The 20,048-nt window shown below is 43.9% G+C and overlaps 4 protein-coding genes and 3 pseudogenes across 4 annotated transcripts; 5 read left to right on the top strand and 2 right to left on the bottom strand.

Moving 5' to 3' along the window:
* Positions 1–1,356: 1,356 nt before the first annotated feature.
* Positions 1,357–2,447, top strand: LOC114440508 (histone H1-like). Its single transcript, XM_028412979.1, has one exon. It carries the CDS (start codon positions 1,386–1,388, stop codon positions 2,028–2,030), a length of 645 nt encoding a protein of 214 aa, XP_028268780.1. The 5' UTR covers positions 1,357–1,385; the 3' UTR covers positions 2,031–2,447.
* A 959-nt stretch (positions 2,448–3,406) lies between these two features.
* On the bottom strand, positions 3,407–3,994 carry LOC114440509 (histone H2A). The gene has a single exon (XM_028412980.1). It carries the CDS (start codon positions 3,978–3,980, stop codon positions 3,594–3,596), a length of 387 nt encoding a protein of 128 aa, XP_028268781.1. The 5' UTR covers positions 3,981–3,994; the 3' UTR covers positions 3,407–3,593.
* A 348-nt stretch (positions 3,995–4,342) lies between these two features.
* On the top strand, positions 4,343–10,166 carry LOC114439943 (histone H3-like). The gene is made up of 3 exons (XM_028412154.1): positions 4,343–4,747; positions 9,099–9,156; positions 9,593–10,166. The coding sequence occupies exons 1-3, from the start codon at positions 4,343–4,345 to the stop codon at positions 9,919–9,921; spliced, it is 792 nt and encodes a 263-aa protein (XP_028267955.1). The 3' UTR covers positions 9,922–10,166.
* Positions 10,167–11,126: 960 nt separating this feature from the next.
* On the top strand, positions 11,127–11,710 carry LOC114439817 (histone H2B 1/2). Its single transcript, XM_028411993.1, has one exon. The coding sequence runs from the start codon at positions 11,127–11,129 to the stop codon at positions 11,499–11,501; it is 375 nt and encodes a 124-aa protein (XP_028267794.1). The 3' UTR covers positions 11,502–11,710.
* A 3,126-nt stretch (positions 11,711–14,836) lies between these two features.
* LOC114440596 (histone H1-like) lies at positions 14,837–15,736 on the top strand (annotated as a pseudogene).
* A 745-nt stretch (positions 15,737–16,481) lies between these two features.
* Positions 16,482–16,881, bottom strand: LOC114440599 (histone H2A-like; annotated as a pseudogene).
* A 343-nt stretch (positions 16,882–17,224) lies between these two features.
* The window catches only part of LOC114439944 (translation initiation factor IF-2-like), a 7,483-nt pseudogene continuing 4,659 nt past the window's right edge, over positions 17,225–20,048 (top strand).

Genomic DNA, 20,048 nt, shown 5'->3' on the forward strand with positions numbered 1-20,048 from the left:
AGAAAAAGTTTCATTGCTTAAGAGCATACAAAATATTATACATAAAAGAGCATTCTGAATATACACACAAAGATGAAAGGGGGGGGGGGTGGCTCAAAATAAAGCACCACATTCTCTACATGTTATCTCTACGATCAGGGTTAGGCCACATGTTTTCGTCAACATCACATCTGATGTCATCCAAGTCGATACACCTGGGATAAACCGCTTGGCTGCAATATCCCTGCAGGCAGCGTCCATGGCATCAAGGAGTGACGTCTGGCCATGTGGCTGATGGTCAAAAACTTTCCACCTTCATGCAGAAAAACACTCTATGGCGTTGAGAAAAGGTCAATAGGGTGGATGGAAGAGACGGACCTGTCTCGGGTGGACTTCAAACCATGCTGTGATGGCTTCAGAGTGATGGAAAGCCACATTGTCCAAGGTGATGACAAAGATCCTCATGTTGTCTCCCTCCTGATCCTGCTCTGGAACCAGGTGCTGGTGAAGGTCATTCAAAAAGGCAAGAAGGCGCTCGGTACTGTAGGGTCCAATCTGACATCTATGATGGATCAATAATAATTGACAGTTTGTAAATTATTGAACTGACTTATTGTTAATTATCAGCTTATTTGAGCTGATATTGTTGCAGAAGTAGAGGTTTTATACTGTAACTAAGGTTTCACTATCCTGAATTTGTTTACCACTCATACTGAGCTACTTGATGATAAATGTTTGTGAGAGTTTCAGATTTCACAGTTCTTATATGTTTCAACATACTTAAATGTTTCCCCCCTGTTTAAATGATAATTAACTGTGCTACTAAAAGAACAGTGATGGACTTTATTCAGACTGGTCAGCGAGAGAAGCAGCGAACAGCTCCGATAGAAGTCTGTGCAGCGTCATCACAGTGTGTTTGATGCTGCACAACAACGTGATTTTGTGGCAAAGTGACGGTCAGCAGATGTTTGTTTTTCCTCTGAGTCTCTGAACAAACGTGTGTTTCAGCTGGAAAACAACTTTTGATGGAGCTCTGATGCATCTGAGACCATTTATGAGAGGAAGAAGAGGGAAAAGGCGCTGCGTAGCGCGCTGACTCTCTGAGCTTTGGAAGCTCCAGCAACAAAGTGCAGCGATCCTCGGAGCTGAACATGAGCTGAACATGAAGAGACACTGTCCGCTATCAGCTCCTCCACTGTCATCCTGCAGCGCTGCTCACACACTCATTTTTACTATTTTATCCACGCACAGAAAACACAAGTGGAAACATTCAGCCTGCACGGAGGAGCGCAGGCTTGGGTTGAGTCTCCACGGTTCTCATGCTGTGTTCAAGTACCGCCTCCTGCGCTCAGTTCATCGTTACTACACTCAGGCGCCTTGTTATCGTAACTACGGACTGATTGAACATGGCAGAAGAAGTTCCAGCTGCCGCTCCAGCCGCCGCTCCGGCCAAAGCTCCCAAGAAGAAGGCCTCCAAGCCGAAGAAGTCCGGCCCCAGCGTCGGCGAGCTCATCGTGAAAGCTGTGGCCGCTTCCAAGGAGCGGAGCGGCGTGTCTGCAGCCGCCCTCAAGAAGGCTCTGGCTGCCGGAGGATACGATGTGGAGAAGAACAAGTCCCGCGTCAAGATCGCCATTAAGAGCCTGGTGGCTAAAGGGACTCTGGTCCAGACCAAGGGGACCGGGGCCTCCGGCTCCTTCAAAATGAACAAGAAGGCTGAGGCTGTGGCCAAGAAGCCCGCAAAGAAAGCCGCACCTAAAGCCAAGAAGCCCGCAGCCGCTAAGAAGCCCGCAGCGGCCAAGAAGGCGGCAGCCAAGAAACCAGCAGCTGCTAAGAAGTCCCCCAAGAAGGCAAAGAAGCCCGCAGCAGCCAAGAAAGTAGCCAAGAGCCCCAAGAAGGCCGCCAAGAGCCCCAAAAAACCCGCCAAGAGCCCCAAGAAGGCCGCCAAGAGTCCCAAGAAGGTGGCTCCTAAAAAGGCCCCTGCAGCCAAGAAGGCCCCCGCAAAGAAGGTAGCCAAGCCCAAAGCCAAGAAGGCAGCACCCAAGAAGAAGTGAGCTGTGATCACAGCAAACACACAAAGGCTCTTTTAAGAGCCACCACAACATCCACAAAGAGCTCATCCTTTCTTTAAATGTGTGTAAACACTATTTCATTAGTAACTTGTTTTGCACTTTAAACAAAGACCGTTATTGTTCACTAGGGGTGGGCAATACTGAAGTATCGATATCAATACCGTTACTGATACTTTTACATTGAAATTTCATGATCATAATTTTTTTTTTGCCTTTAAATAGATTATCGTGATTGGCAGAATAATAATACACAAGAAACATTTGTTAATAAATCAAGCTGCAAACAAAAGTGCAGAACTGTATGTTTGAAATTTTAACTTCACAATCATGTCAGCAATGCTCCGTGTGATAACGATCCATGTCAAGACAGCATTAATTCATGCTGCAGATTACTCAATCTAAACCTTCACTTTTTAAATCATCTACCTGTGTTTTGCAGTAAAGCCTTTGTCAGTGACCACTGTCTCTGGTTCGTGTTTGGGGATCTGCCTCTTCCTCCTCCCTCTGTTTACTCTGCAGCTCGAGGTCTTTGGGCTCTGCTGCATTATGTTTGTGTAAATTAGTTGTGTTTCCACAGTGGCAGGTCACTTTCCTGCACACCTCACAAGTAGCAGTTTCTTCTTCTCGTCTGTTGCTGTGAAATAACTCCAAACAGCGCTCCTCTTCCTCTCTGCCATCTCCATGATGCTAGCTGTACAGCCAATCAGGAGCTCCGTCTGCTCCGGCAGAGTGGAGAAGGAGGGGGAGGGCAATTACTGATCCTAACTTTGGTATCGATACTATCGATATTTAGATCGATTCGCCCACCCCTATTGTTCACCACAACATCCACAAAGAACATTATCATACATTACACACCTTATCAATATAATATAAGTATAAATACCCAGCAGAAAGTGTACTGTATTTCTGTGTAGTTTGTAGTCAAAGATTATTTATTGTTACATATTCCAGTAATTGATATTTAGATCCCTTATTGTAATTCACCACTTTTCCCATAATGTAAAGGGTAGAGGGTTATATTTGTAAGCCTATTCAGGATATCCTCATTTCTATCAAGTGAAAAGTACAGTGCACACACATTTGCCGACAGTCACATTTTGTGTCAGGGTAAAGTTACTGCGTCATTACTCACAGCTCTCTGTTACTGTAGAGACGTTATATTTCTAAGCCTATTCAGGATACATAATGACACCGATTTGAAACAGAAAAATGATTTAATATTTTCAGGTTTATAGAATGCATAGTTACCTACTGCCTACTGCATGTTAACCGAGTATTCAACACCTGCCTGTTATGTACTACTAGTAGATTTGACTATATGTCAATATAATACATAACTTTACAATAACCTGTCATGTTTGTCTTGATGAATAAATAATATAAAGTATACTAAAAACTATAGTAGTTTAAATGCTGTGATTGTGTTTTATATGGGTTTGATAAAAAATAGGTACAACTGAAAAGTAAAAATCCAGGACATCAGCTCTTTATGTGAGTGTGTGGCTCTTAAAAGAGCCTTTGGGGGTTTGTGGGTCTCCAGCTTTACTTGGCTTTGACGGGCTTCTCGGTCTTCTTGGGCAGCAGCACGGCCTGGATGTTGGGCAGCACGCCGCCCTGAGCGATGGTCACTCCGCCCAGCAGCTTGTTGAGCTCCTCGTCGTTGCGAACAGCCAGCTGCAGGTGACGGGGGATGATACGGGTCTTCTTGTTGTCGCGGGCAGCGTTTCCAGCCAGCTCCAGGATCTCAGCGGTCAGGTACTCCAGCACAGCCGCCAGGTAGACGGGGGCGCCGGCACCCACACGCTCTCCATAGTTACCTTTACGCAGCAGCCTGTGGACACGACCCACGGGAAACTGCAGCCCTGCACGGGAGGAGCGGGTCTTGGCCTTAGCTCTGGCTTTGCCACCGGTCTTTCCACGTCCACTCATTTTCAGATAGTGTTTTCTGGTGTTAACTCAGAGAAACTGTGTCTGAGGAAGCTGAGTCTCCCCTTTATATGTCTCAGAGCGCGCAGACGCTTCCTCACAGGCCAACCAGAGGACTGGTTTCAGCGGAGAGGCAGCAGGGGGCCGCTCTCCATTTCAGCGGGCGTTTTGAACCAGACTTTTCCCCAATAAGCAGCGCAGCTTCAGGCGGGAGGCCGCTCCTCTAGGCGGGCTGATCGACACGAGGAGCCGCTGACCAATCAGGATCCGGGGGCCTGAAGCAGCGTCACAGTCGGTCCCACACTTTAAGAGGCGCGCGTCTTCGCTCTCATTTTAGATTTTTCTGTTGCTCAGAGAAAGAAGAAATGGCAAGAACCAAGCAGACCGCCCGTAAATCCACCGGAGGCAAAGCCCCCAGAAAGCAGCTGGCCACCAAGGCTGCTCGTAAGAGCGCCCCGGCCACCGGCGGCGTCAAGAAGCCTCACCGTTACAGGCCCGGCACCGTGGCTCTGAGAGAGATCCGTCGCTACCAGAAATCCACTGAGCTGCTGATCCGCAAGCTGCCCTTCCAGCGCCTGGTCAGAGAGATCGCTCAGGACTTCAAGACCGATCTGCGCTTCCAGAGCTCCGCTGTCATGGCTTTGCAGGAGGCCAGCGAGGCTTACTTGGTCGGCCTGTTCGAGGACACAAACCTGTGCGCCATCCACGCCAAGAGGGTCACCATCATGCCCAAAGACATCCAGCTGGCCCGCCGCATCCGCGGAGAGAGAGCATAAAGTGTCTGCGGCTCCATAAACAACGGCTCTTTTAAGAGCCACCTCACTTAACTATAGAGTCAATGTCCTGTTGATGAAGATATCGGATTTAAACTATGCTAGATTAATTCACAGCATCTACTACCACAACACAAAATGGTAAAAGGTAACATACATAAGAATAAAAATAGTGGCACTAAAGAACAAAAAAGAAAGTTAAATCACTAAAACCCACCTCAGCCCTGTTCCTCCGAGTACTCACTGAACGCTCCTCTGTCCCATCTCCATTTTGCGCAGTGTGTGGCTGCTGTTGTCCCCTTTTCCAAAGCTTTCCACTCCACCACCGGCACTACAGAGTCCTGCTCTAACCCTAACACAGTGTCCTGTTTGTTGTAAAAATAAGCAATATCAGATTTAGAAATGTCACTCCGTGGAAGTGCCAGTCTTGTGATGTGGCTCTGTGTCTCATTGTGGACAAAACTGCTTTGCAGATTGGCATAAATAAAAAAACCGTGCTCCATTGTATATAGGTTGAAATATTTGTATATACTTTGATTACATCTCAGTTTTACATCTTATGTTATATTTGGCTTATTTGGGACATTAGGAATACAACATACTGGTGTAGCCCTCTGTATGATTTGAAACATAGTTTGTTTTAATGAGTTGCAGTTGTAGTTGTCAAAAGAAGTAATTATATTTTCATATAGATGAGGTTATGGACAAAACAGGCTCAGACCCCTGAGGTACTGATTTAATTACTTATTTTCCATTTTTTTGGACATATTGCTCATCCAAGCAGCTTCATCAGTTCTGTTTGGTGGGGAAACATGGTTTATATGTGAGGGTTTCTACTACATACCATCACACTGTGGTGTGAGAATCATAGATCTGCACACTGTATGAATCTGGAAGTGGTAATTACAAGCTTGAGCGAGTATTTGCCATTAGGAATGTAGACTCATGCAGGAACTCTATTTGTGGCAATGGTTCCAACCCAGAACGGGGAAGTGATGTCAGCCCAGTTGAAAGCATGTACCGTAATATATACCGCCAGAGGTAGTCTGCCATGATTTTGTGCTTTTCTTCCATGGCTGCCATGTGTCTCAGACAACCTGCTGTCTGTAACATTGTGCTGTGTCTCATGTTACATTCTTGCAGAACATCTACTGAAGCAGCACTCTCAATCTGAAACACAAAAAGAGGCATAACCACCCCAGTATGTAACTGTAGGTACAGTACTGAATATCCTCGCATATGTGCGTACATGTGGAAAAAAATTACACGTTGATTTCTTGTCATTTTAATACGAGCCTGGCACGCCCCCTGGTGGCTGGCTGCAGCATTGCGTTTCTTAATATAACAGGATGCATTCACTTCTTTGGGGTTTATATGTCATCAATACAATCATCAGGAAGATCCCTGCATACTGTTATTGAGACAAAGTGTGCTGCTGAATGTGAGGTCCGTCACTAACAAAACCTTTCTCCTGAGCGGCTTCTTTACCTCACGTAAACTGGACTTTATGTTCCTGACGGAAACGTATACGTGAAGGAGAACTGGCACCTCTCTCGGAGCTGCTCCCCGCTGGATGTAATTATTTTAACTCTCCATGTACCACTGGCAAAGGATCGCTATGGAGCTGTTTGCTACATGTCCACATCAAAATAATTAGTCTCTCTAAGCCTCAGTTATTATTCCATCAGACAATTCACCTGCGATTCAAAGCAATTATCCAGCTCCTGTTCAGCTTAATTCAGCTGTTTTATGACTGATTCAGCTTGTTTAATAATTTCAGCTTTTGTTCAGAGTAATTCAGCTCTTGTTCTGCCATTCAGCTTCTATTCATATGCATTCTGATGTGTTTTTTCATATTTTTAAAGTTCAAAGCAATGCTTCACTGCTGCAATCAAACTTGGTTTTCTTCAGGAAATGCTTTTTTCTAGTTATTATTGTTATTATTATTATTATCATCACTATTATTACTTGATTGTTGTTTTAATTTACATGCTGATAATGTCATTGTTAATTATTTAAGTTTATCATCATGCTGCTTACTACAAACTCTTTCTCTCTCTCTCTCTCTCTCTCTCTCTCACACACACACACACACACACACACACACACACACACACACAGTCATTAAACATTATCTTCCACCATACCACTTTTTTATTTAAAACGTACAATTCTCACTAAAATGTCTCAATTTAAAAAAAACACACATTGACACTTGATCATTTAAATTACTTAGCATTTAAACATAATATATTTAAGTAAAGCGCTTTATTTAAATAATCAAAATACAACCTGTCGCCATAGTGATGGAACGATGGGTCCCTATAAGTAGCAGGCCGCACTTTTTACACTTTCTTCCACACCTGAGCTACAGACCAGAGTCCAGAGCAAGTGCTGTTCACCTGAGAGCTGAAGACAGAGATTTCCAGAGGTCATCATCTTCATCATCGTCTGCAGTGAGGGATGGCTTCTGGCCGGGAGAAGTTCCTCATCACCTCTGGGTTCATCCGCGATGGTGAGACAGACAGATTCTCTTTGTAACATTGACAGTAATGAGCCAAGATGGCGACCATGCTAAAGTTCAGTACTCTGCCTGTCTGCATGGAGACTCAGTGTGGTTAACCTGGTTTTAACACAATAGCTTAGTTTGTTGTTTGTGCTGGATTACAGCATAAAAATGATGGATTTTGAAAAGCTAACTCTTTAGCTTTTTTTTCATGTCCTCAGAGTAACAGCTAGGTTTAGCTAAGAGCTAAGTTTAGTCAGCATAGATCATTTTGACACACAGAGCCTCACACAGAGACCTGAAGAATATTAAAAATAATATATGAATATAATGTTCATCATGTCATGTAGTCAGTGCAGTAATTATACATTCATACCATTTAAAACACTGCAGCTCACTTTATGTAGCACCTATAGGAAAAATATGTATTGCAGAGGCTACAGCTTCTGACAGTTCTTTTAGGTTGGTGCTGTGTATTTTGGTTATTTCACCACTAGGGGGCAGATCAATTGTATCACACCAATGATGCTGCCGCCTGCGGTAGCTGCTGTCAGGCCTATTCTGACACCACCTCTCCCTGACAGGGTTGATGTGAGACTGCTTTACCCTGATCAATAAATCTTATGTTTCTACATTGTTGATTATGTTATTAACTGTTTTGCTCCTTTGTCATCCTTTAGGGAGAAGAGCGGGAGAAGAGAGGCAGAAGCACACACCACCAACACAGATAAGTACATTTTATTATTATGAGAAATGTTAGTGTGTCATGTATCAATGGCAATACATGCCTATTCTATTTTATTCAATTCTATTCTTTATTCTCCTCAAGGCTGCAGCAGCATCACTGTTTACTGACTTAAAGATGTTACAAAAGTGAAATGACATTTCATCTGTCATTGTCTAGTGGTTTTGTTGTAACCACATTTGTCATGTTGTCACATGACATGGATATTGACATTTTTCACAGCCTTGTTTAATCTGCCTTTATTTAATACATTTGTTTTCAATAGAAGTTAGAAAGTGTGTTTGCTCAGTTATGTGATCATGGTAGACATAGTAGAATAGCATTTTACCATCTAATTATCATTTTTAATGTCTGATTAGCTATTTAACAGCACGCAGTTCTACCCTACAATACTTTTAATATGTGTCATGATTAGTGTGACAGGCCTGAGTCCTTCAAATGGCTTGGTTGGGATTTGAACTCCAGACCTGAAGAAACATAATACATTTTTTGTGTTCTTGTAAATTATGTTTTTAGCTCTGAGAGTGTGTTGTGGGGCCCAATGTACAGGCTAAATGGAAAGGGCTTCTTCAGATTTTTACAGATGGAGGACCCAGAAGGCTGGAGCTGCTTTGCATTTTACACCTCAGAATATGATACTCATCTGAATGTCTGAGGGGGTTTCAGGACATTGTGGTTTGGCATGGGATTTTCTAAAAATTGGAAAATCTGCCCCCCCTGCCTCTACGTCTAACGCCACTCAACTGAGAAACACAGACACTGCACCTTCTGTCCAGAGCCCAACCCCCACACAGCCCATCCCAAGGTACCAGGTGAAGAGACACACACATATATATATATATATATATATATATGAATAAATGAGGACAAAGGTCAGGCCTTTAAGCAGTACATGAAGAGCTGAAGGACACTCTGGGAGGTCTGGAGAAGCTGGACTACTTCCTCACTGCACGTGTTCACAGAAAACCAGGTGTTACACCTGCCCGAGGAGATCAGCTTTTAAAACGTTCAGGTGGTCATCAGTGCTACACGACTGATGCCTTCTGCTCCGGGAGTTCAAACGAAATGCAAACGTCTTCTTCGTTCCCAAACTTCAGAATGTAGAAGTGATGGCTTATCAGCTAGACAGATACAAACAGACCGCCAAGACCATCTGTGAGAGGCTGCTCCTTCTTAGGCCTCCCCATCCTCTGAAAACACAACTGCATAATTTTTCCAATTTTATTTATATCGTTTAGAACATTCTGTGAAATTGACATTTTTATCACACAGGGAAGCAAGAACATAGAAGAGCAGGAATTCACCTTCATTACGATTATTGATCAGTGTGTCCAAGTGCGTAAAATGTGCACCCTTTCTGCATCAAGTGGTTTGTGATGTTTGTTGGAATGTTCTGCGTGCATTAATCTAAAAAAACAGTGTGATGGTTCTGTGTAGAACTTCAGGCAATATGTGTTTCCAGCTGTTGTCCAGAAGGGGGCGCTGGTCAAAAAAAACACACAGAGAAAGGTTAGGCCCGCCTCTGTCTTCTACCACGTCCTCAGGCAAGAAATAAATACTTGTGAACCTTGAGCTCTTCACATTCAGTGAGTATTTCACCCAGCAAACATGAGTGGACGAGGCAAAGGAGGAAAAGGACTCGGTAAAGGAGGCGCCAAGCGTCACCGTAAAGTTCTCCGTGATAACATCCAGGGAATCACCAAGCCCGCTATCCGCCGTCTGGCTCGCCGTGGTGGAGTGAAGCGTATCTCTGGTCTGATCTACGAGGAGACCCGCGGTGTGTTGAAGGTCTTCCTGGAGAATGTGATCCGTGATGCCGTCACCTACACCGAGCACGCCAAGAGAAAGACTGTGACCGCCATGGATGTGGTGTATGCTCTGAAGAGGCAGGGACGCACTCTGTACGGCTTCGGCGGTTAAACTGTGACAGATCCAACAACACAAAACAAAGGTCCTTTTAAGGACCACACACACTATCAATGAAGAGCTGAGTTCTACAATTAGTTTGGTACGTTTAGTGTAGACTCACAATAAATGCATGATCAGCTTTGTATGTACACAACAACATGAATTATGATAAAACATAAAGGAGATGGCTCTGGTCGTTTAACATCAGCAGCAGACTGAAAGCAGTGGACACAAACAGACTCGATAAACTGATCAGAAGGGCCGGTGTTGTTGTGGGGGTGGAGCTGGATTCCCTGACAACAGTGTCAGACAGAAGATCAGACTGTCTTGTTAATTATATCCATATTGGATTTATTGTAGTCACTGTCCGCTTTTACTGCACACAGTATTCAGGTTAATAGTTATTTACAGTATTATATATGAGATATGAGACCAGAGATTACTTGAATGTTCATTATCGTTTTTTCGATCGATTTTATTAGGTATTATTTTACTCTACTCTTACTATTTTACCTTATTTTATGTCTAACCTGTTTTGAGTATGGAGCACCTGGAATACAAGCAGATCAATAAAGTATTTCTGATTTCTTATTACAGGATTAGTGAAAATGAGTGCAGTAATGTAGTTCAACTTTTGTTGTTTGTCATTAGCTCTTAAATGGCCATATAACAATTTAATTCAACGTTAGGGAGGGATTTACTTACTTGAGTTTGAGTTAAGTTGTAATAAAGCTGGGCCAGAAACCAGACTGGACACGATCATCATGAAAATGAGAAGCAACATTGTTCATAGAAATGAACCAAATGTTTCTGAAGTCACTGAGGTTTCTTATATATGTGGTTATAACGGCTGTTTTAAAGAGCATGGAAAGACAGCAGAGGTGAGAGGGGGAAGAAGAAGAATCTGCTGCTCTCCTGTCAGTAACAGCATGTTTATAGAAAACACAACGCACCACATTCTACAAGATATAACAACTAGTGCAGCAGTGATACAGTGTTGCAGGCACAGCCCGCCTTTTCTTTCCATATACAGTGTGCGCACCAATTTTAACCGCTTCCATGCCAAACCATGCGGAACCTTCCACCCGTAATCAGCTGAGAAGCTCAGCCAATCACAGACAAGGAACTGCACAATGGTGTTTGCATGCAGCCTGTATAAGAGGAGTCGCTGTGAGCCATGAGAGTGATTCGTTGCTGAGAAGTGTCGAAGACTCAATATGCCTGAACCTGCAAAGTCTGCGCCCAAGAAGGGCTCCAAGAAAGCCGTGACCAAGACCGCCGGCAAAGGAGGCAAGAAGAAGAGAAAGACCAGGAAGGAGAGCTACGCTATCTACGTGTACAAAGTGTTGAAGCAGGTGCACCCTGATACCGGCATCTCCTCCAAGGCCATGAGCATCATGAACTCCTTTGTGAACGACATCTTTGAGCGCATCGCCTCCGAGGCCTCTCGTCTGGCTCACTACAACAAGCGCTCTACCATCACTTCCAGGGAGATCCAGACCGCCGTCAGGCTGCTGCTGCCCGGTGAGCTGGCTAAGCACGCCGTGTCTGAGGGCACCAAGGCCGTCACTAAGTACACCAGCTCCAAGTAAACAGCTGCTGCTCGCACAAAAACCCAACGGCTCTTCTAAGAGCCACCCACTTCTTCTAAAGAGCGAGTCTTTGTAGAAGGTTTAGGCGTTGTGCTGAATTTCTAAAGCATTCCAGTAAAAAGCAAATCACTTTTTTCAATGTATACAACAGGACACATAGGGGTGGGCGATATTGAAAATTTCAGTATCGATCCCATACCAAGTAAATACCGGGCCGGTATCACTGATACTTTTACTTTAGAAATTTCATGATCATACAATGATTTTTTTTTTTTGTCTTTAATTAGTTGATCATGATTAGCAGAATAATACACAAATATTTGTTAAGTAAATCAAGCTGCAAACAGAACAGAAGCAGAACTGTATGGAGGAGAACTTGTATGAAATTATAACAATCTTGTCAGCGATGCCCCTTGTGACAGCCATGATAACATAATGGAGATAATTTGATTAACTAGGGTGATCCGATACCAAGTAAATACAGGGCCAGTATCACCGATACCGATACCGATACTTTTACATTGAAATTTCATGATCATAAATAATTTTTTTTGCCTTTAAATAGATTATCGTGATTGGCAGAATAATAAAACACAAGAAACATTTGTTAATAAATCAAGCTGCAAACAAAAGTGCAGAACTGTATAAGTTTGAAATTTTAACTTCACAATCATGTCAGCAATGCTCCTTGTGATAACGATCCATGTCTTATCACAGCACTCAGAAAGACAGCATTAATTCATGCTGCAGATTACTCAATTACTCAACCTTCACTTTTTTAAATCATCTACCTGTGTTTTGCAGTAAAGCCTTTGTCAGTGACCACTGTCTCTGGTTCGTGTTTGGGGATCTGCCTCTTCCTCCTCCCTCTGTTTACTCTGCAGCTCGAGGTCTTTGGGCTCTGCTGCATTATGTTTGTGTAAATGAGTTGTGTTTCCACAGTGGCAGGTCACTTTCCTGCACACCTCACAGTAGCAGTTTCTTCTTCTCGTCTGTCGCTGTGAAATAACTCCAAACAGCGCTCCTCTTCCTCTCTGCCATCTCCATGATGCTAGCTGTACTTTACAGCCAATCAGGAGCTCTGTCTGCTCCGGCAGAGTGGAGAAGGAGGGGGAGGGGCGGAGTGTGCCTGCGCACTTAGCAGAGTGAGAGAGGAGCGCTGTCTGCACTGCGAGTAAATACGAGTAAAGTTGCTGAAGGTATTAAGAGAAACTTCCACAGAAATATCGATCTCATCACGCTAGTATTGAGTAATTACTGATCCTAACGTTGGTATCGATACTATCGCTATTTAGATCGATTCGCCCACCCCTAAGTCTAACACCTATATGCATGTAGCCTAAATATGAAGAATAAAGGTCCTTCTACACTTAATAATTATACTAACCATACTGAAATACATTATTGAAACACATTATTATATTATAAGATATAAGAAAAACTAGATTTATTTCAGCTGGTGATTTATGATGACAGTTAAGTCGTTCTGCTAAAATCACATCTTATCACTGCACTCAGACATTAATTCATGCTGCAGATTACTCTGTCTAAACCTTCACTTTTTAATAAATGAGTTGTGTTTCCACAGTGGCAGGTCGCTTTCCTGCACACCTCACAAATAGCAGTTTCTGTCGCTGTGAAATAACTCCAAACAGCGCTCCTCTTCCTCTCTGCTGTCTCCAGGACGCTAGCTGTACTTCACAGCCAATCAGGAGCTCCGTCTGCTCCTGCAGAGTGGAGAAGGAAGGGGAGGGGCGGAGTGCGCCTGCGCACTGAGCAGAGTGAGAGAGGAGCGCTATTTGCACCGCGAGTAAATACGAGTAAAGTTGCTGAACATATAGAAGAGAAACTTCCACAGAAATATCGATCTCATCACGCTAGTATCGAGTAATTACTGATCCTAACGTTGATATCGATACTATCGATATTTATCGATATTTAATTTTATTACACACAGTACAAATATTGTTTATGATGGAACAGAAAAAGTTTCATTGCTTAAGAGCATACAAAATATTCATGAAACATAAAAGAGCATTCTGAATATACACACAAAGATGAAAGGGGGTGGCTCAAAATAAAGCACCACATTCTCTACATGTTATCTCTACGATCAGGGTTAGGCCACATGTTTTCGTCAACATCACATCTGATGTCATCCAAGGCGATACACCTGGGATAAACCGCTTGGCTGCAATATCCCTGCAGGCAGCGTCCATGGCATCAAGGAGTGACGTCTGGCCATGTGGCTGATGGTCAAAAACTTTCCACCTTCACGCAGAAAAACACTCTATGGCGTTGAGAAAAGGTGAATAGGGTGGATGGAAGAGACGGACCTGTCTCGGGTGGACTTCAAACCATGCTGTGATGGCTTGAGAGTGATGGAAAGCCACATTGTCCAAGGTGATGACAAAGATCCTCATGTTGTCTCCCTCCTGATCCTGCTCTGGAACCAGGTGCTGGTGAAGGTCATTCAAAAAGGCAAGAAGGCGCTCGGTACTGTAGGGTCCAATCTGACATCTATGATGGATCAATAATAATTGACAGTTTGTAAATTATTGAACTGACTTATTGTTAATTATCAGCTTATTTGAGCTGATATTGTTGCAGAAGTAGAGGTTTTATACTGTAACTAAGGTTTCACTATCCTGAATTTGTTTACCACTCATACTGAGCTACTTGATGATAAATGTTTGTGAGAGTTTCAGATTTCACAGTTCTTATATGTTTCAACATACTTAAATGTTTCCCCCCTGTTTAAATTATAATTAACTGTGCTACTAAAAGAACAGTGATGGACTTTATTTAGACTGGTCAGCGAGAGAAGCAGCGAACAGCTCCGATAGAAGTCTGTGCAGCGTCATCACAGTGTGTTTGATGCTGCACAACAACGTGATTTTGTGGCAAAGTGACGGTCAGCAGATGTTTGTTTTTCCTCTGAGTCTCTGAACAAACGTGTGTTTCAGCTGGAAAACAACTTTTGATGGAGCTCTGATGCATCTGAGACCATTTATGAGAGGAAGAAGAGGGAAAAGGCGCTGCGTAGCGCGCTGACTCTCTGAGCTTTGGAAGCTCCAGCAACAAAGTGCAGCGATCCTCAGAGCTGAACATGAGCTGAACATGAAGAGACACTGTCCGCTATCAGCTCCTCCACTGTCATCCTGCAGCGCTGCTCACACACTCATTTTTACTCTTTTATCCACGCACAGAAAACACAAGTGGAAACATTCAGCCTGCACGGAGGAGCGCAGGCTTGGGTTGAGTCTCCACGGTTCTCATGCTGTGTTCAAGTACCGCCTCCTGCGCTCAGTTCATCGTTACTACACTCAGGCGCCTTGTTATCGTAACTACGGACTGATTGAACATGGCAGAAGAAGTTCCAGCTGCCGCTCCAGCCGCCGCTCCGGCCAAAGCTCCCAAGAAGAAGGCCTCCAAGCCGAAGAAGTCCGGCCCCAGCGTCGGCGAGCTCATCGTGAAAGCTGTGGCCGCTTCCAAGGAGCGGAGCGGCGTGTCTGCAGCCGCCCTCAAGAAGGCTCTGGCTGCCGGAGGATACGATGTGGAGAAGAACAAGTCCCGCGTCAAGATCGCCATTAAGAGCCTGGTGGCTAAAGGGGACTCTGGTCCAGACCAAGGGGACCGGGGCCTCCGGCTCCTTCAAAATGAACAAGAAGGCTGAGGCTGTGGCCAAGAAGCCCGCAAAGAAAGCCGCACCTAAAGCCAAGAAGCCCGCAGCCGCTAAGAAGCCCGCAGCGGCCAAGAGGCGGCAGCCAAGAACCAGCAGCTGCTAAGAAGTCCCCCAAGAAGGCAAAGAAGCCCGCAGCAGCCAAGAAAGTAGCCAAGAGCCCCAAGAAGGCCGCCAAGAGCCCCAAAAAACCCGCCAAGAGCCCCAAGAAGGCCGCCAAGAGTCCCAAGAAGGTGGCTCCTAAAAAGGCCCCTGCAGCCAAGAAGGCCCCCGCAAAGAAGGTAGCCAAGCCCAAAGCCAAGAAGGCAGCACCCAAGAAGAAGTGAGCTGTGATCACAGCAAACACACAAAGGCTCTTTTAAGAGCCACCACAACATCCACAAAGAGCTCATCCTTTCTTTAAATGTGTGTAAGCACTGTTTTATTAGTACTTGTTTTGCACTTTCCTCAAAGACCGTTATTGTTCACCACAACATCCACAAAGAACATTATCATACACATGCCTTATCAATATCAATCACAATGTGCAATATTTGAATATCAAGTATAAATACCCAGCAGAAAGTGTACATAAATAATTTCTAGTCAAAGATTCTACATATTTATTACATATTCCAGCAATTGATATTTAGATCTGTTATTGTAATTCACCACTGTTCCCATATGTATAATGTAAAGGGTAGAGGGTTATATTTGTAAGCCTATTTAGGATATCCTCATTTCTATCAAGTGTACACAGTGCACACACATTTGCCGACAGTCACTTTTTGAATCAGGGTAAAGTTACTGCGTCATTACTCACAGCTCTGTTACTGTAGAGACTTTATTGATAGATATCAAGTAAATACTCCAGCAGAAAGTGTCTATTTCTGTGTACATAATAATTTGTATTTTTTATACATATTTAGATTTCTTAAGCCTATTCAGGATACAATAATGACATCGAGTTGAAATAGAAAAATGATTTAATATTTTTCAGGTTTATAGAAAGCAGGTAACTTCTGCATGTTAACGAGGATGGTGCAAATAATCATTCAACACCTGCCTGTATGTATTGCTAGTAGATTTAACTACATGTCAATATAATACTAACTTTACAATAACCATCATGTTTGTCTTGATGAATAAATAATAAACTACACTAAAACTATAGTAGTTTTAAATGCTGTGATTGTGTTTTATATGGGGTTTGATAAAAAAATAGGTACAACTGAAAAGTAAACATCCAGGACATCAGCTCTTTATGTGAGTGTGTGGCTCTTAAAAGAGCCTTTGGGGGTTTGGTGGGTCTCAGGCCTTTACCTTGGCTTGACGGGCTTCTCGGTCTTCTTGGGCAGCAGCACGGCCTGGATGTTGGGCAGCACGCCGCCCTGAGCGATGGTCCACTCCGCCCAGCAGCTTGTTGAGCTCCTCGTCGTTGCGAACAGCCAGCTGCAGGTGACGGGGATGATACGGTCTTCTTGTTGTCGCGGGCAGCGTTTCCAGCCAGCTCCAGGATCTCAGCGGTCAGGTACTCCAGCACAGCCGCCAGGTAGACGGGGGCGCCGGCACCCACACGCTCTCCATAGTTACCTTTACGCAGCAGCCTGTGGACACGACCCACGGGAAACTGCAGCCCTGCACGGGAGGAGCGGGTCTTGGCCTTAGCTCTGGCTTTGCCACCGGTCTTTCCACGTCCACTCATTTTCAGATAGTGTTTTCTGGTGTTAACTCAGAGAAACTGTGTCTGAGGAAGCTGAGTCTCCCCTTTATATGTCTCAGAGCGCGCAGACGCTTCCTCACAGGCCAACCAGAGGACTGGTTTCAGCGGAGAGGCAGCAGGGGGCCGCTCTCCATTTCAGCGGGCGTTTTGAACCAGACTTTTCCCCAATAAGCAGCGCAGCTTCAGGCGGGAGGCCGCTCCTCTAGGCGGGCTGATCGACACGAGGAGCCGCTGACCAATCAGGATCCGGAGGTGCTGAAGCAGCGTCACAGTCGGTCCCACACTTTAAGAGGCGCGCGTCTTCGCTCTCATTTTACATTTTCTGTTGCTCAGAGAAAGAAGAAATGGCAAGAACCAAGCAGACCGCCCGTAAATCCACCGGAGGCAAAGCCCCCAGAAAGCAGCTGGCCACCAAGGCTGCTCGTAAGAGCGCCCCGGCCACCGGCGGTGTCAAGAAGCCTCACCGTTACAGGCCCGGCACCGTGGCTCTGAGAGAGATCCGTCGCTACCAGAAATCCACTGAGCTGCTGATCCGCAAGCTGCCCTTCCAGCGCCTGGTCAGAGAGATCGCTCAGGATTTCAAGACCGATCTGCGCTTCCAGAGCTCCGCTGTCATGGCTTTGCAGGAGGCCAGCGAGGCTTACCTTGGTCGGCCTGTTCGAGGACACAAACCTGTGCGCCATCCACGCCAAGAGGGTCACCATCATGCCCAAAGACATCCAGCTGGCCCGCCGCATCCGCGGAGAGAGAGCATAAAGTGTCTGCGGCTCCATAAACAACGGCTCTTTTAAGAGCCACCTCACTTAACTATAGAGTCAGTGTCCTGTTGATGAAGATATCGGATTTAAACTATGCTAGATTAATTCACAGCATGTACTACCACAACACAAAACGGTAAAAGGTAACATACATAAGAATAAAAATAGTGGCACTAAAGAACAAAAAAGAAAGTTAAATCACTAAAACCCACCTCAGCCCTGTTCCTCCGAGTACTCACTGAACTCTCCTCTGTCCCATCACCAATTTGCGCAGTGTGTGGCTGCTGTTGTCCCCTTTTCCAAAGCTTTCCACTCCACCACCGGCACTACAGAGTCCTGCTCTAACCCTAACACAGTGTCCTGTTTGTTGTAAAAATAAGCAATGATATCAGATTTAGAAATGTCACTCCGTGGAAGTGCCAGTCCTGTGATGTGGCTCTGTGTCTCATTGTGGACAGAAACTGCTTTGCAGATTGGCATAAATAAAAAAACTGTGCTCCATTGTATATAGGTTGAAATATTTGTATATACTTTGATTACATCTCAGTTTTACCTCTTATGTTATATTTGGCTCATTTGGGACATTAGGAATACAACATACTGGTGTAGCCCTCTGTATGATTTGAAACATAGTTTGTTTTAATGAGTTGCAGTTGACCAAAAACTACCAATAAATACCCATGTACTTTTACTATATTTCCATTTTACCTTTATATTTTGTGTTTTTTTATTGTAATAAAATGTTTTTTCAGATTCAGACTTGGTGATTTTTGTATATATTTGGGCTAGTGTAAAGTAGGTTAAAGTCAAAAGAAGTAATTATATTTTCATATAGATGAGGTTATGGACAAAACAGGCTCAGACCCCTGAGGTACTGATTTAATTACTTATTTTCCATTTTTTTGGACATATTGCTCATCCAAGCAGCTTCATCAGTTCTGTTTGGTGGGGAAACATGGTTTATATGTGAGGGTTTCTACTACATACCATCACACTGTGGTGTGAGAATCATAGATCTGCACACTGTATGAATCTGGAAGTGGTAATTACAAGCTTGAGCGAGTATTTGCCATTAGGAATGTAGACTCATGCAGGAACTCTATTTGTGGCAATGGTTCCAACCCAGAACGGGGAAGTGATGTCAGCCCAGTTGAAAGCATGTACCGTAATATATACCGCCAGAGGTAGTCTGCCATGATTTTGTGCTTTTCTTCCATGGCTGCCATGTGTCTCAGACAACCTGCTGTCTGTAACATTGTGCTGTGTCTCATGTTACATTCTTGCAGAACATCTACTGAAGCAGCACTCTCAATCTGAAAGACACAAAAAGAGGCATAACCACCCCAGTATGTAACTGTAGGTACAGTACTGAATATCCTCGCATATGTGCGTACATGTGGAAAAAAAATTACACGTTGATTTCTTGTCATTTTAATACGAGCCTGGCACGCCCCCTGGTGGCTGGCTGCAGCATTGCGTTTCTTAATATAACAGGATGCATTCACTTCTTTGGGGTTTATATGTCATCAATACAATCATCAGGAAGATCCCTGCATACTGTTATTGAGACAAAGTGTGCTGCTGAATGTGAGGTCCGTCACTAACAAAACCTTTCTCCTGAGCGGCTTCTTTACCTCACGTAAACTGGACTTTATGTTCCTGACGGAAACGTATACGTGAAGGAGAACTGGCACCTCTCTCGGAGCTGCTCCCGCTGGATGTAATTATTTTAACTCTCCATGTACCACTGGCAAAGGATCGCTATGGAGCTGTTTGCTACATGTCCACATCAAAATAATTAGTCTCTCTAAGCCTCAGTTATTATTCCATCAGACAATTCACCTGCGATTCAAAGCAATTATCCAGCTCCTGTTCAGCTTAATTCAGCTGTTTTATGACTGATTCAGCTTGTTTAATAATTTCAGCTTTTGTTCAGAGTAATTCAGCTCTTGTTCTGCCATTCAGCTTCTATTCATATGCATTCTGATGTGTTTTTTCATATTTTTAAAGTTCAAAGCAATGCTTCACTGCTGCAATCAAACTTGGTTTTCTTCAGGAAATGCTTTTTCTAGTTATTATTGTTATTATTATTATTATCATCACTATTATTACTTGATTGTTGTTTTAATTTACATGCTGATAATGTCATTGTTAATTATTTAAGTTTATCATCATGCTGCTTACTACAAACTCTTTCTCTCTCTCTCTCTCTCTCTCTCTCACACACACACACACACACACACACACACACACACACACAGTCATTAAACATTATCTTCCACCACACCACTTTTTTATTTAAAACGTACAATTCTCACTAAAATGTCTCAATTTAAAAAAAACACACATTGACACTTGATCATTAAATTACTTAGCATTTAAACATAAATATATTTAAGTAAAGC

The sequence above is a fragment of the Parambassis ranga genome, chromosome 8 (assembly GCF_900634625.1).
Source record: "Parambassis ranga chromosome 8, fParRan2.1, whole genome shotgun sequence".
Lineage (NCBI taxonomy): Eukaryota > Metazoa > Chordata > Actinopteri > Ambassidae > Parambassis > Parambassis ranga.

Excerpts from the sequence above, each read along its gene's own strand:
- LOC114439817 (XM_028411993.1), top strand. The coding sequence starts at position 11,127 with ATGCCTGAACCTGCAAAGTCTGCGCCCAAGAAGGGCTCCAAGAAAGCC.
- LOC114439943 (XM_028412154.1), top strand. The coding sequence starts at position 4,343 with ATGGCAAGAACCAAGCAGACCGCCCGTAAATCCACCGGAGGCAAAGCC. Across the intron at positions 4,748-9,098 it reads GCCGCATCCGCGGAGAGAGA|AATGTAGAAGTGATGGCTTA; the intron begins GCATAAAGTGTC and ends CCCAAACTTCAG. Across the intron at positions 9,157-9,592 it reads ACAGACCGCCAAGACCATCT|TATTTCACCCAGCAAACATG; the intron begins GTGAGAGGCTGC and ends ACATTCAGTGAG.
- LOC114440508 (XM_028412979.1), top strand. The coding sequence starts at position 1,386 with ATGGCAGAAGAAGTTCCAGCTGCCGCTCCAGCCGCCGCTCCGGCCAAA.
- LOC114440509 (XM_028412980.1), bottom strand. The coding sequence starts at position 3,980 with ATGAGTGGACGTGGAAAGACCGGTGGCAAAGCCAGAGCTAAGGCCAAG.